The 13,199-nt window shown below is 41.2% G+C and overlaps 1 protein-coding gene across 2 annotated transcripts in view; it reads left to right on the forward strand.

Moving 5' to 3' along the window:
• Positions 1-7,033, forward strand: part of Parp2 (poly(ADP-ribose) polymerase 2) — a 19,750-nt gene extending 12,717 nt beyond the window's left edge. For both annotated transcript variants that reach the window (XM_004644011.2, XM_023704128.1), the window contains exons 8-16: positions 2,291-2,453; positions 2,714-2,852; positions 3,856-3,919; positions 4,765-4,899; positions 5,144-5,271; positions 5,417-5,516; positions 5,982-6,080; positions 6,320-6,444; positions 6,534-7,033. In XM_004644011.2, the coding sequence (XP_004644068.1) occupies positions 2,291-2,453; positions 2,714-2,852; positions 3,856-3,919; positions 4,765-4,899; positions 5,144-5,271; positions 5,417-5,516; positions 5,982-6,080; positions 6,320-6,444; positions 6,534-6,693 (1,113 nt within the window). In that variant the 3' untranslated portion in view covers positions 6,694-7,033. The remainder of the gene's footprint in view (positions 1-2,290; positions 2,454-2,713; positions 2,853-3,855; positions 3,920-4,764; positions 4,900-5,143; positions 5,272-5,416; positions 5,517-5,981; positions 6,081-6,319; positions 6,445-6,533) is intronic.
• The last annotated feature ends 6,166 nt before the right edge of the window (positions 7,034-13,199 follow it).

The following is a 13,199-nucleotide window of genomic DNA, read 5'->3' on the forward strand; positions in this document are numbered from 1 at the left end:
GTGCTAGTGTCTTCTGCAGTTGTACTGGGTGGACTCGGGGCCTGAGACTGCATTTTGTTCCTTCTCTTTGTCATTTTGTATACCTGTCTTCTGACCTTTGGTGTAGAGCTTAGATAGAGTTATTACCTTAGCACCAGGTCCGGATCTACGAAGTTCGGATTCCTCCAGGCGGGTGTTGTTTGGATCTGGCTGCTGTGCTCCACTTCTTTCTCCTGCAGCCATTAGAGTTGAACCCTTTGCGTCTCTCTGGGAAGATGTTCTGCTCCTGAATCAGCTGGGTGGGTCTTGTCTCTAGCCTCTTTGTAGGGAGTTCTGCTGAAGGGTTCCGTGCTGGGCCTGTGCTCTGGGTCTATTCAGGATCCCGCGGCCTGGGTCATCTCACTCACTCACGGGTCCTGCACTCTGGGTCTGTTCAGGATCCCGCAGACCCCTGGTCGTCTCACTCACTCGCGGGGCCTGCGCTCTGGGTCTGTTCATGATCCCGTGGCCTGGGTCATCTCACTCACTCTCTGGGCCACTGAGATTTCTTGCTAATAGCCATTGTCTCTAGAGTGAGAAGGAATATCAGTGTTCTTTAACTTGTATCTCTCAACCAGTCATGTTAAAGGTTTTTTCATATATTGACTTGCAGTTTCTACTTCTTTATCTGAGAAGTATCTGTTCATTTCAGATGCCCATTTTTGTTTTAGTAAGGGTCTACTGGGTCTCACTACGTAGGTCGTACTTTAGTGATCTGCCCATGTTCAGCCTCCAGATGCCCATTTTTGGATTGGGTCTTTAAATATGAGAGCTGCATATAGTGGTACATTCTTGTAATCCCAGTGCTTGTGTTGTAGGCAGCTAAGTTAGATAGAGATAGTATAGGCAGTCAGACAGGGCTAGGCCCTCAAAGGAGATAACACAGAAAACAAGGAATCTTAGGATTGTAAGAGGGATGTGTGCTCCTGCTGTGGGCCAGACCTAAAGACCAAAAATACAATAAATGCCTACCTCCTGAAGGATAAGCATCTGGGATTGATTATCACCTTGAGGAAGCCAAGAAGAGTCACTAACCCAACAGCAATCAGCTGGCTACTGCATAAACTCCTGTTTTATATCCATGCCTCCTTGCTACGTGACTTGCTTCCTCATTTGATTCCAGATTTAATCAGTTTTACCTGAGCAATGGTGCTTGTAATCTCATTGGTTGACCATAGTTTTGTCCCACACCATACCCACCTAGGCAAGTTCCAGAGTTCTCTACCTTAGACCCACCTCACCACATGGTTTTACTCTATAAAAGTCCCTGGAGACAGCTTCATAGGTAACCCATTTGGGTCTCCCTTTTTTCCCTCAGACAGAAGCTTTCTTTCCCCCAATAAATATTCTACTCATAACCTCTGTTTGTTCCTGAAATTCATTCTTTGGTTTTAGAGAATGTGAACTCATCCCAGATATCTTTCAGGTTGGGAGTTTCATTTCCCCTCTATCAGTAGGAGGCTTAGGCAGGAGGATCACTCTGTGTTCAAGGCCAGCCTGGGCTCCATAGCAAGGTTTGAGGGTTCTGTTTTGTTTGTTTGTTTAGTTCTTTATATATTCTAGATATTTGTCATTTGTCAGAGGGGTAACTGACAAAATTTTTTCTGACTTTTTGGTTGGTCCACTGACTCTGTTGATTTCTTTTGGTATTCAAAAGCTTTTTAATAGGGCCAAGGATATAGATCAGTGGCACAAGTGCCTGCCTGGGAAGCACAAGTCCTCAATTTAATTCCTGGTATTGCCCCCAGAAAACCCCTCCCTCCAAAAAACTGGCTTTTTAATAAGATAGGATCCCAGTTGTTGATTCTTTGTGGAGGTTACTGTGCAGTAGAGGTTTCGTTTGTTAAGTGTTTGACAATGCCTGTGTTTTGAAGAATTTTATCCTTATCTTCCAGAAGATTTTTTATTTCTGCTTTAGTATTTAGATCTTTGATCATTTTGATTTTAGTTTACTGCATGGGAGAGATAGGGTCTAGCTTTATCGATAGCCATGTAGACAGTCAACTTTTCTAGCACCATTTATTCAACAGACTGCCTTTCCTCCAGTGAAGGTGTTTGACCTTTTTCTTAAGATAAGGTGGCTGAGTGTGTTTGGAGTTGTTTCTTTTCTTTTCTTTTTTTTTTTAAAGACCAACTTTTCTTTTGGAGTTGTTTCTGCATCTTCTGATCTGTTCCACTGATCCTTGAATCAGTTTTTTTTTTTTTTTTTACTTTTGTAAGGTGTTGAAATACATCCTTTCAGATGGTATGGACTTTGATTGTTTTTCTATAGGGTGATAATGAAATACAAGAAGAGGATTCCTGTAAGGCCCCCTTGAAACCAGAGTCACAGCTAGATCTTAAGGTGCAGGAGCTAATAAAGTTGATCTGTAATGTGCAAACCATGGAAGAGATGATGATTGAAATGAAGTATGACACCAAGAAAGTCCCACTTGGTAAGACTTAGGTTCTGTCTTACATTCTCTTGTGTTTCTTAATTTCTTTAATGGGTATTTCATCAATGATTTAAAGCTTTCTGAGGGTACTGAATGAAAAAAACCCTGGATTTAGAGTAAAAGTTTGTATTGTGTATGTGGATGGATGGGTGGACTATTGTAAGAGTTAAAGGTGAGAGGCTCTGTTGAGCAGGGATGTAAGTATACCTTACAGGATGGATCCTTAGTTTGGACTTTGACCTGTGTGTTGGGGCCTCCAGGAAAGCTGACAGTGGCGCAAATCAAGGCAGGTTACCAATCTCTTAAGAAGATTGAAGATTGTATTCGGGCCGGTCAGTGTGGACGAGCTCTCCTGGAAGCATGCAACGAGTTTTATACCCGGATCCCACATGACTTTGGGTAAGATCTGTGCTGTGGCTTCACTTTGTTCTTCTGCCTACTGATATTGCCGAAGTCAATGAGTGGCAGCCAGAATCCTCTTTAATTTTTTGTTCCTAAAGAAATTATAATCATAAATAGTGGCAAAACAATTTATAGGTAGCTTATCTATAAATTTGTTTATTTAAAAATATGAGATGTAGAGGGCTGGGGAGGTGGCTCAATAGAATAAGGGCCTGAGTTCAATCCCCGGTTCCACAAAAAAGAGAGAGAGAGAGATAGCTCTCGCTTGATTATCACTATATTCACTAGAAGTTAGTTACCAACTCAAGAGAATGGGTCTGGCTGTCTAACCACTTAGTAAAGTACCTGCAAGTTATATCACTCTTTTTATTTTCTAAGGTCACTATAATCAAACTAATATATCTAATATGTATTTAATATTCCTTCATATATTTGGGGTTTAAATCTTTTCACTGGCCTGTTTGTCTTTCAAATGGAAGCAGCACATTTTCTTAGTTTTGTTTTTTTTCTCTCTCTCTTTTTCTTTTCGTTTTGAGAAAATCTCATTTTGTAGTTCAGGTGTCCTTGAACTCATTATGTAGTCTATGCTGGCCTTGAGCTGGCAACAGTCCTCCTACCTCAGCCTCCAAAGTCCTGAGATTACAGGTTACCATACCTTTCCTAAAAAATACATTTCTAAAGAACATTTTTTTTTTTTTTGGCAGAACCAGGAATTGAATTCAGGACTGTGCACTAGCCAGGCAAATGCTTATTACACTGAGCCATCTTCCCGGCCCCTAAAGAACCTATATTTATTTATTTATAGTTTGAGACAAGGTCTTGCTATGTAGCCCTTACTGTGTAGCCCAGGCTGGTCTGGAATTGGTAGCGATATCCTGCCTTAGCCTCTTGAGTGCTGGAATTACAGGTGTGCACCACTAAAGGAGCCATTTTTAGTCTGTTGTTTGTAGTCACATATTTTAGCTGTAATTAGATAATTATGTGTTATGTCTGCCCTCAGACTCCGTACCCCTCCATTAATCCAGACCGAAAAAGAACTGTCAGACAAAGTACAACTACTAGAGGTGAGTTACAAATGGGTTAGCATGGAGGACCACCTCGGTGACTCCTTGAAGAAGGAGCTGTTGCCTCCTTTTGGCTGAACCTGACGCTGTTTCCGTGTGTTGATATGTGCAGAGCTGGCTAAGACTTTTCCTTATTCTTTCAGTTTACTTTTAGTGATGAATACTGGTCCAGCCAAGGTGCTGATGGTACTCTTTAAAGACAGCAGGCGACATTTCCTCAGACCCTGTTGTTCCCTTGTGTGCATCAGGATGGGCTGTAGAGCCAGTATTCCACCGTGGCACTGTTAGTTGGGATCCTCTGGATCAGGCTCAAGACAGAGGCTAGGTTTTCCCTGGGCATAAAAGATTACACATCAGAGCTGAAGCATGGACCCCGAAACACTGCCTGCTCCCTTGGTTGTGTTATACAGATTACTCTTTCTGCACATCCTTTCTGCATATCACACAAGTGATTTCAGGCCTCCGGCCTAGCCCTGCTCACAGTGCTCACCTGTTTCCCGCCAGTCTCACAGTCACTCATCCTCAGGCCACACCCTTCTTCATGGATTAACACAGCTCAGGTTAAGCCCTGGATCAAGACCTTTGCTCTGGTGAGCCATCACCGTGGCTGGAGTTAGGACCCCATGGCTCCCCATAAGGACAAATATGCCTCAGTGTCTATTCTCACCATAGGTTGCACTGAAAATGGTAGATTGGAATTAACACTGAAATTCCAATAACTTTCCATGGGATTCCAAATATAAACTTCCTGGGCTGTGATGAGGACCAAGAAGGGCTCTCTGTAGATTAGCCTGTAGTACTTCTCTTACCCCAGGTTCCCTGACAATGATTATGTACTTTTTCAGGCTCTGGGAGACATTGAAATTGCCATGAAGCTGGTGAAGACAGAACTCCAAAGCTCAGAACACCCATTGGATCAACACTATAGAAACCTGCATTGTCATCTGCGACCACTAGAACATGAAAGTTATGAGTTCAAAGTAAAAAAAAATCATTTCTTTTCATACTTTTATACTCATAAGACCCATATCCCCTATTCTCCTGCCTGCTCTGGTTAAAGAATTTCTCTCTGCCAGCAGCTTGGGAAAATAGGCTTTTTCTCTGCCTTAGATGCCCATTAGGAGCAGGAGTTTCTGCCACGTCCTGCCTGAAGCCCTTAGTTGTTCATTTCAGGCCCGTCTCCTCAGAGCTCACGTCAGTCATTCCTTCCGCTGCTCTCCACAGGTGATCTCCCAGTACCTGCAGTCTACCCATGCTCCTACACACAGTGACTACACCATGACCTTGCTGGAGGTTTTTGAAGTGGAAAAAGAGGGGGAGAAAGAAGCCTTCAGGGAGGATCTGCATAACAGGTCTGTGTCTGCTTTGAGCCTGGGAACACATGTCCTTGCCCGAAGTGCAGTTGAGGACCTTGAGGTAGCAGAGGCGGCTTGTGGCTTCTTTATGTCTGTGGCCTGTTTACATGAGAGCAAGAGTACAGTAACTGCCTTCTCGTAGGACGCTGCTGTGGCACGGCTCCAGGCTGAGTAACTGGGTGGGAATCCTGAGCCACGGGCTTCGCATTGCCCCGCCAGAGGCCCCCGTCACAGGTTACATGGTGAGTAGAGCTTGAGCCCTGGGTAGGACACGGGAGAAGGATTCCAGTTACTCAGTGCTGTCCTTTTCTTATCCTCCAAGTGAGCATTAGGCAGTACTGGACTAGGGATATAACCCAGTGGTAGAGTGCTTGCCTAGCATGCCCAAGGCCCTGAGTTCAATCCTCAGTACCAACAAAAACAAAAAACCCAATTAGGCAGTACTTTTCCCAAAACTTAAACCAGCCCACTGATAACTTCTTGGTGTCTTACTGCATTATTCTTTCTTTAAATTCCAAATGATACTGTTCCATAGCCTCAGAATGCCAAGATTCACAGATAATTCCACTCTTTGAGGAAGAAAACTGTGAAGTATTCTATACAAGTCTGTATTTTGTTGAAAAGAACAGCAAAAAAAAAGTCAGTGTTATGAGCCCTCCTTCTAATATAATGGATTAAGCAAATGAACTTCATTTTGTTTATTGCAGTTTGGAAAAGGCATCTACTTTGCTGATATGTCTTCTAAGAGTGCCAACTACTGCTTTGCCTCCAGAATAAAGAATATAGGGCTGCTCCTTTTATCAGAGGTGAGAAAGGAACATATCTGTGACCGTCAGTTTATTTTTATCGTTTTTTTTTCAGTGAGGAGGGTTTGACCTTAGAAATAAAGAGGTTTACCTCTGATGACTTGAGGGTTGCTAAGGGGAATTTCTGTTGTATTAGATTGCTTTTCTGGAGGTAAGGAAGAAAATTCAGATGGCATTTCTCTGTAGATCAACAGTATTCTCAGTAGGATAGAGGAATTCAGTGATCCTTTACTTTGCAGGTAGCTCTGGGTCAGTGTAACGAGCTACTAGAGGCCAATCCTAAGGCAGAAGTATTACTTCAGGGCAGACACAGCACAAAGGGCCTGGGCAAGATGGCTCCCAGTCCTGCCCACTTCGTTACCCTGTAAGTACTCAGCCAACATAAGATGCTGCTTTCTCAATTTTGATTTGGCACCAAAGACTAACGCTGACATGTTTTCTTCTCTTTGGCAGGAATGGGAGTACAGTACCCTTAGGCCCAGCAAGTGACACAGGAATTTTAAATCCAGAGGGTTATACACTCAACTACAATGAGTATATTGTCTATAACCCTAACCAGGTCCATATGCGATACCTTCTGAAGGTTCAATTTAATTTTCTGCAGCTGTGGTGAGTGTTGCTGTCATACCAGGGAAGATACACTCTTCAAGCAAGAAGATAAGCACTGCTTCACTTTTAAACTTTTTTTTTTGGATGTTTGAGGCAAGGTCTCACTGCATATTCCAGTGTCACCTGAACTCACCATGAGGTCAGGCTAGTCCCACACTTGTGGCACCTCCTCCCTGTGCCTCCCAGATCTGCACCACTGTGTGCAGACTGAACTTTTAAAAATTTTTCCCAGTCATGAGCGTTGAGCCCTGGGTCTTAACACTGAAGTACATCTGCAACCCTCCATGTTTTTTCTTGAGACAGGATCTCACTGAGTTGCCCAGAGTAGGCTTGAAATTATAAATCTTCTGTCTCAGCCTCCCAGAGTGTTGGGAATACAGATATACACCCCCCACACAGCCTTTTTGATACTTTATATAATAAAATTGAAAAGGTAGAAATGTACCAATGGCTTCTTTGGGCTTTGCTTTTCCGAACACTTACTTCTTTGGACATTAGTGTATTTCCAGGACAGAAAGTGCCCCTTGCTCTATCCTACAACTAACTGTGGGTTACTCATTGCTCTGTTCTTCCACAGCAGAGTAGGCTGTGTGTTGAGGGACACTCATGGGCGTTAATGCTTTTCCCCACTGGATTCAGTTTCCTGCAAACTAGTATTTTCTTTAACATTACTATAGTAAGGGTAAAGGTCCTAAAGGATAAATTGTTCCCTTTTATGCCCCTCCAAATTGTGGTTGTATTTTCAGTGTCCATTTGCAGACCAGGTCTCTTTAACATTATTCCTATTAGATGTCCACCAATTTGGAGAGCCCTCAGACAACTCTCACTAATCCTCTGTCTGTCTTGTGAAAGAAAGAAGTTTTTGCATATTCTCTAACGAAGAAGTACTAACATACAGGTCAGAGCAAAGTTTCCGGTTATTTTTAAATACATGTAACAACTTGCTTAAATAAAAATGAAGGTTGTTTGTTCACTTAATTCCTTTGAACACAGGGCCTCATACATAATAAGCAAAATATGCTACTAAGCAACCTACCCATCCCCCTGAAAGTTGTTTAATTGAAAATAATATTCTGTAGCTTTTTAGAAACCAGATTGTAGCTCTTCTCGGCCCTCTTTGCGGCCTACAAAGTATATATTTATAATCCCATGGAAAGTTATTGGAATTCCAGTAACTTAATTCCAACCTACCATCTCCAGTGTGACCACCTTCATGGTGAGAATAAATAGAGTGAGGTATGTTTAATTCTGGGGAGTGAAGGGATCCTGTATCTAGCAATGGTGGTGACTAACCAGAACAAGAGCCTCAACCCATGGCTCAACCTGGGTTTTATTAATTCATGAAGAAGGGTGTGGCTTGAGGATGAGTGATTGAGAATGGCTCCAAGTAGGTGAGAGCTGTGAGCAGGGCTCGGCAGGAGGCCTGAAATCCCCTCTGCAATATGCAGAGAGACATAAGCGCAACTGAGGTAGTATCTAATTTTAGTTTTGGGGTCCATGCTTCAGCTCTGATGTGTCATCTTTTATGTCCAGGGAAGCCACAGCCTCTGTCATGAGCCTGATCCCAGTGATCCCAGGCCATAGCGTGAACCCAGCTCACATGTTTTCTTGCAGCTGTGTGGTGGGGGAAACTGTCCTGTTGCCTTGCTTCGAACACTACCACCATCACCTCTGCTGGACGATTTGTACTGTTTACAGCCAACTGAGGCAATAAGGAAAAGGCCTAGCCAGCTCTGCACCATCAATATAGGGAAATAGCACTGAGTTCAGCCATTCTGGAAACCATTGTTCTCCCAGGAAAGATGCCCAGATGGTCCTCTACACCAGATTACCAATGTTCTTTTAAATAAAATTTTTTTTGTCCTTGTTGTCTTTTTGAGACAAGATCTCATTATACAGTTCAGGCTGGCCTTGAACTCATTTTGTAGACCAGCTTGACCTTGAATTTACAGCAAGAATTAAGTCTTCTGCCTCAGCCTCTCAAGTGCTGGGATTATAGGCATGCACAGCATGTCTGCCCATAGATTCATTACTAGTATCTATTATTTTTAATTTAATTTATTTTAATGTGTTTGGTACAGGGTCTCATTATGCAGCTTGGACTCTTAGTGATCCTCCTGTTTTCAGCCTCCTCACTGCTACGATTACAGGCATGTGCCACCATGCCAGGACTGGGTCTCTGAATGCACCTGAGGGTGGGGCCGGCGTGGCATGTGGTTGCCTAAGCAAGTGATTACTCTGCTGAGCTATCTTGCCAGCAATTACCAATATCTACTTTTTTTCCAATATATTTTAAATGCGTATATACTTTCACATAACACTGCATCAGTTATGTCATTGCAACATTGGTGGGTAAGAAAAGAGCATAGAAAAAGAATAATATATCCATTCATGGGATTATTACACTGCTATCAAAATTGAAGGAGGGGCCCACAGGACCCCTCCAGACCAAATTCAGGCACTTGCGTGAGACCCTCTACTGCACCCTCGGGACCCCTGCAACTCTCCAGAGTCCCCACCCCCAAGTCCGCAGAGTGAGAAATTCTGCGACTCTCTCAGGACCCCAGATCCAGTCCAAGCCCAGACCCAGCTAGTGTGTGGGAGAGCTTCTGTGCTCCAATGTGCTCCCTGGGCCAGGGGCACAACAGAGGGGCACCACAGGTTCACTTTTAATGACTGCAAGCAGCAGCTGAACAAAACAGCTAGACCTAGGGCAGACATAACTGGATAAAGTCAAACTTAATAGATCTGCACCCGAATTTCAGTAGGAGCTAAGGTTATAACTACCAAAGCTCTACACCAAAGGTCAGAGGTCAGTGCTATATGAAAGAAATGACAAAGACAAGGAGCAAAATGCAATATCAGGCCTCGGCTTACCCATAACAAGTGCAGAGGACATTAGCTTAGCTGAAATGAATGAATTAAAAGCTTTGGAAATAAAGAAACAAAAGCAGAAAGTTACAGAGGAACTCAGAGCAGAATTAATTCCTGAAATGAAAAAAGAAATCTCTGAATTCATAGATTCTGAAGTAAAGATTCTAATGCAGAAACATGAGGGGAGCCAATGCCCACCCAAACAAGTGCAGAGGACACTAGCTCAGCTCCAATTATGAATTAACAGCATTGCAAGTAAAGAAACAACAGCAGAAAGGTAGGGAGGAACTCAGAGCAGAATTAATTTCTGAAGTAAAAGAAATCTTTGAATTCATACCATCTGAAGTAAAGAATCAAATACAGAAACATGGAGGAAAGCCAATCTGAAAACAACTGCAATAAAAGAATAACTGCTTATAAAGAAGACATTGATAAAAAACAGAGGAGATTAGAAATATGATGGATTCCTTGAATGAGCAATACAGGAAAGAAATAGATCGCAGGAAGCAGAGTCAAAGAGATACAGAGGAAGTTAAAATCTCAATCACAAGCCTACAAAACCGTTAGAGTGAAAGTGAAGACAGTTTCAGATCTTGAAGATGCTGGTGCAGCTAGTGAAAAGGTAAGAATGAATCTCTTAAAAACAACCAGGATGCAGGAAAAAATAATCCATCACCTGCAAGACAATGCAAAGATGAACAATGTGAGACTAATAGGCATCAATGATAAAGATGGAGTCAATACAAATGATATAAAAAGAATATGGGCAGAAGTAATAGCAGAAAACTTCCCAAATATAAGGAAACAATCTGACATTCAGGTAACCAAAGCATACAGGATGCCAAATAACTTCAACCCAATTAAAAACACACCAAGACATATAATAGTCAAGATCCCAGAAATCCAGCACAAGAATAATATACCGAAAGAAGATGGAGAAAAGAAGCAGATAACATTCAAAGGAAACCCATCAGAATAATGGCAGACTTCACAAACCATGAAAGCAAGAAGAGCATGGAGCAGAGTACTTCAAGTCCTCTATGAAAACAAATTCCAGCCCAGACTACTATACCCTGCAAAACTCTCTTTCAAGTGTGATGGAGAAGTGAAATACTTCCATGACAAAGAACAACTAAAGAATTTCATGATGACAAAGACAACCCTACACAGACTACTGAAAGATGTTCTAGAGAGGGACCAAAATGATCAGAACTCCATGAATGAGAACAGAAGGAACCTACTAACTAGGGAAAACAATTAAACAGACCAAAAAGGAATAAACCACAGCAGGTAAATAACATGTCAATCATAAGTCAATATATCTCAATTCTAACCATCAATGTAAATGGAATCAATTCACCAATTAAGAGAAATAGACTGGCACAGTGGATTAGGAAATAAAATCCAACAATATGCTGTATACAAGAAACACATTTAACTCATAAAGACATTCATAGGCTGAAAGTCAAAGGATGGAATGCAATACTACATGCCCCCGCACCTCAGAAAAAAGCAGGGGTAGCAATCTTGATCTTAGACAGTCTCAGGCTGGGGAGATGGTTCAGTGGAATAAGTGCTTCCCTGGCAAGCACAAGGACCTGAGTTCAATCCCCAGTTCCACCAAAAAAAGGAAAAAAAATCATTTTTCACTTAGTCTCAACTTCAAAACAACAATGATCAAGAGAAATAAAGAAGACCACTATATACTGGTTAGGGGAAAATTTCAAGAGGAAGAGGTAACACTCATAAATATCTATGCACCAAACATAGGAGCACTCAACTATATAAGACAAATCTTAATGGACATGAAAAATCTAATACCCAAGACCACAATCTTAACAGGAGACCTTAACACCCACTTATATCCAAAAGACAGGTCAACCAGACAAAAAATTAGTAAAGAAGTAGCAGAACTGAACCAGAGCTTGGAACAAATGTACCTGCTGGACATATACAGAGTGTTCCACCCAACGACAGCTGAATACACATTTTTCTCAGCTACACATGGGTCATTTTCTAAAATAGACCACATACTGGTCCATAGGTCATGCTTAAGTATATGCAAAAAAACAGAAAATATTCCATGAATATTATCTGACCACAGTGCAATGAAACTGGAAATAAGTGACAAAAGAAACCAGACAAAAAAACCCTAAATACACAGAAATTAAACAACACCCTACTCAGCAATCAATGGGTCACAGATGAAATTAAACAAGAAATTCAACAAAATCTACAATTCAATGAAAGTTCAAGCACGGATGTGATGGGATGTGATGAAAGTTCTCAGAGGAAAATTCATAGCTGTGAACTCACACATTAGGAAAACAGAATGGGAACAAATAAACACCCTAATGCTGCACCTCTGACATCTTGAAAAGGAAGAGGAAACCAAACCCAGAGCCCAAAGACGACAAGAAATCATAAAGATTAGAGCAGAAATTAATTCAATTGAAATGAAGAAAACAGTTCAAAGAATTAATGAATCAAAAAGCTGGTTCTTTGAACGATTCAATAAAATCGATAAGCCACTAGCTAACCTCATCAGAAAGAAGAAAGAAAAAATTCAAATACACACAATAAGGAATGAAAAGGGTTTGATCACCACAGACCCAGAGGAATTTCAGAAGATTATCCATATATACTTTGAGAATCTTTACGCTCACAGAATAGAAGCCACCAATGAAATGGACAGATTCCTAGAAAGGTACAAATTACCAAAATTGAATCAAGAAGACATAACAAATCTCAATAACCCAATAACAGCCAATAAAATACACAATGTAATAAAAAGCCTGCCGACAAAGAAAAGTCCAGGTCCTGATGGATTCAAAGCTGAATTCTACCAGAAATTTATAGAAGATATAATTCCTACACTCCTCAAACTCTTCAATGAAATTGAAAAGGAAGCAGTCCTCCCAAAATCATTCCTTAAGGCAAGTATTATACTGATTCCAAAACCAGGGAAAGACTCAACTAAAAAAGAGAACTACAGGCCAATCTCCCTCATGAACATAGATGCAAAACTCCTCAATAAAATCCTAGCAAATAGAATACAGCAAATCATCAAGAAGATCATACACCATGACCAGGTAGAATTCAGCCCAGAGATGCAAAAATGGTTCAATATTTGAAAATCTATAAATGTAATACACTATATTAATAGAGCAAAATATACAAACCACATGATCATCTTAATTGATATAGAAAAGGCTTTTGACAAAGTCCAACACTCATTCGTGTTCACTGTCCTACAGAATATTGGAATACAAGGCCTCTTCTTCAATTTGATAAAAGCCATCTATGATCACCCAATGGCTAATATAATTCTAAATGGGGTAAAACTGAAATCTTTTACTCTCAGATCTGGTAGAAGACAAGGATGTCCTCTATCACCCCTCCTATTCAATATAGTTTTGAAATCATTCGCTAGATCCGTTAGACAAGAGGGAGAAATAAAAGGAATAAGACTAGGTAAAGAAGAAGTTAACTTATCATTATTTGCAGATGACATGATACTTTACTTGGAAGACCCAAAAAATTCCAACAAGAAGCTATTAGAATTGATACACAAATTCAGTAGCATAGCAGGATACAAAGTCAATACCAAAAGTCAATAGCATTCCTCTACATAGA

The sequence above is a fragment of the Octodon degus genome, unplaced genomic scaffold, assembly GCF_000260255.1.
Source record: "Octodon degus isolate 3935 unplaced genomic scaffold, OctDeg1.0 scaffold00189, whole genome shotgun sequence".
In the NCBI taxonomy this organism is placed as follows: domain Eukaryota; kingdom Metazoa; phylum Chordata; class Mammalia; order Rodentia; family Octodontidae; genus Octodon; species Octodon degus.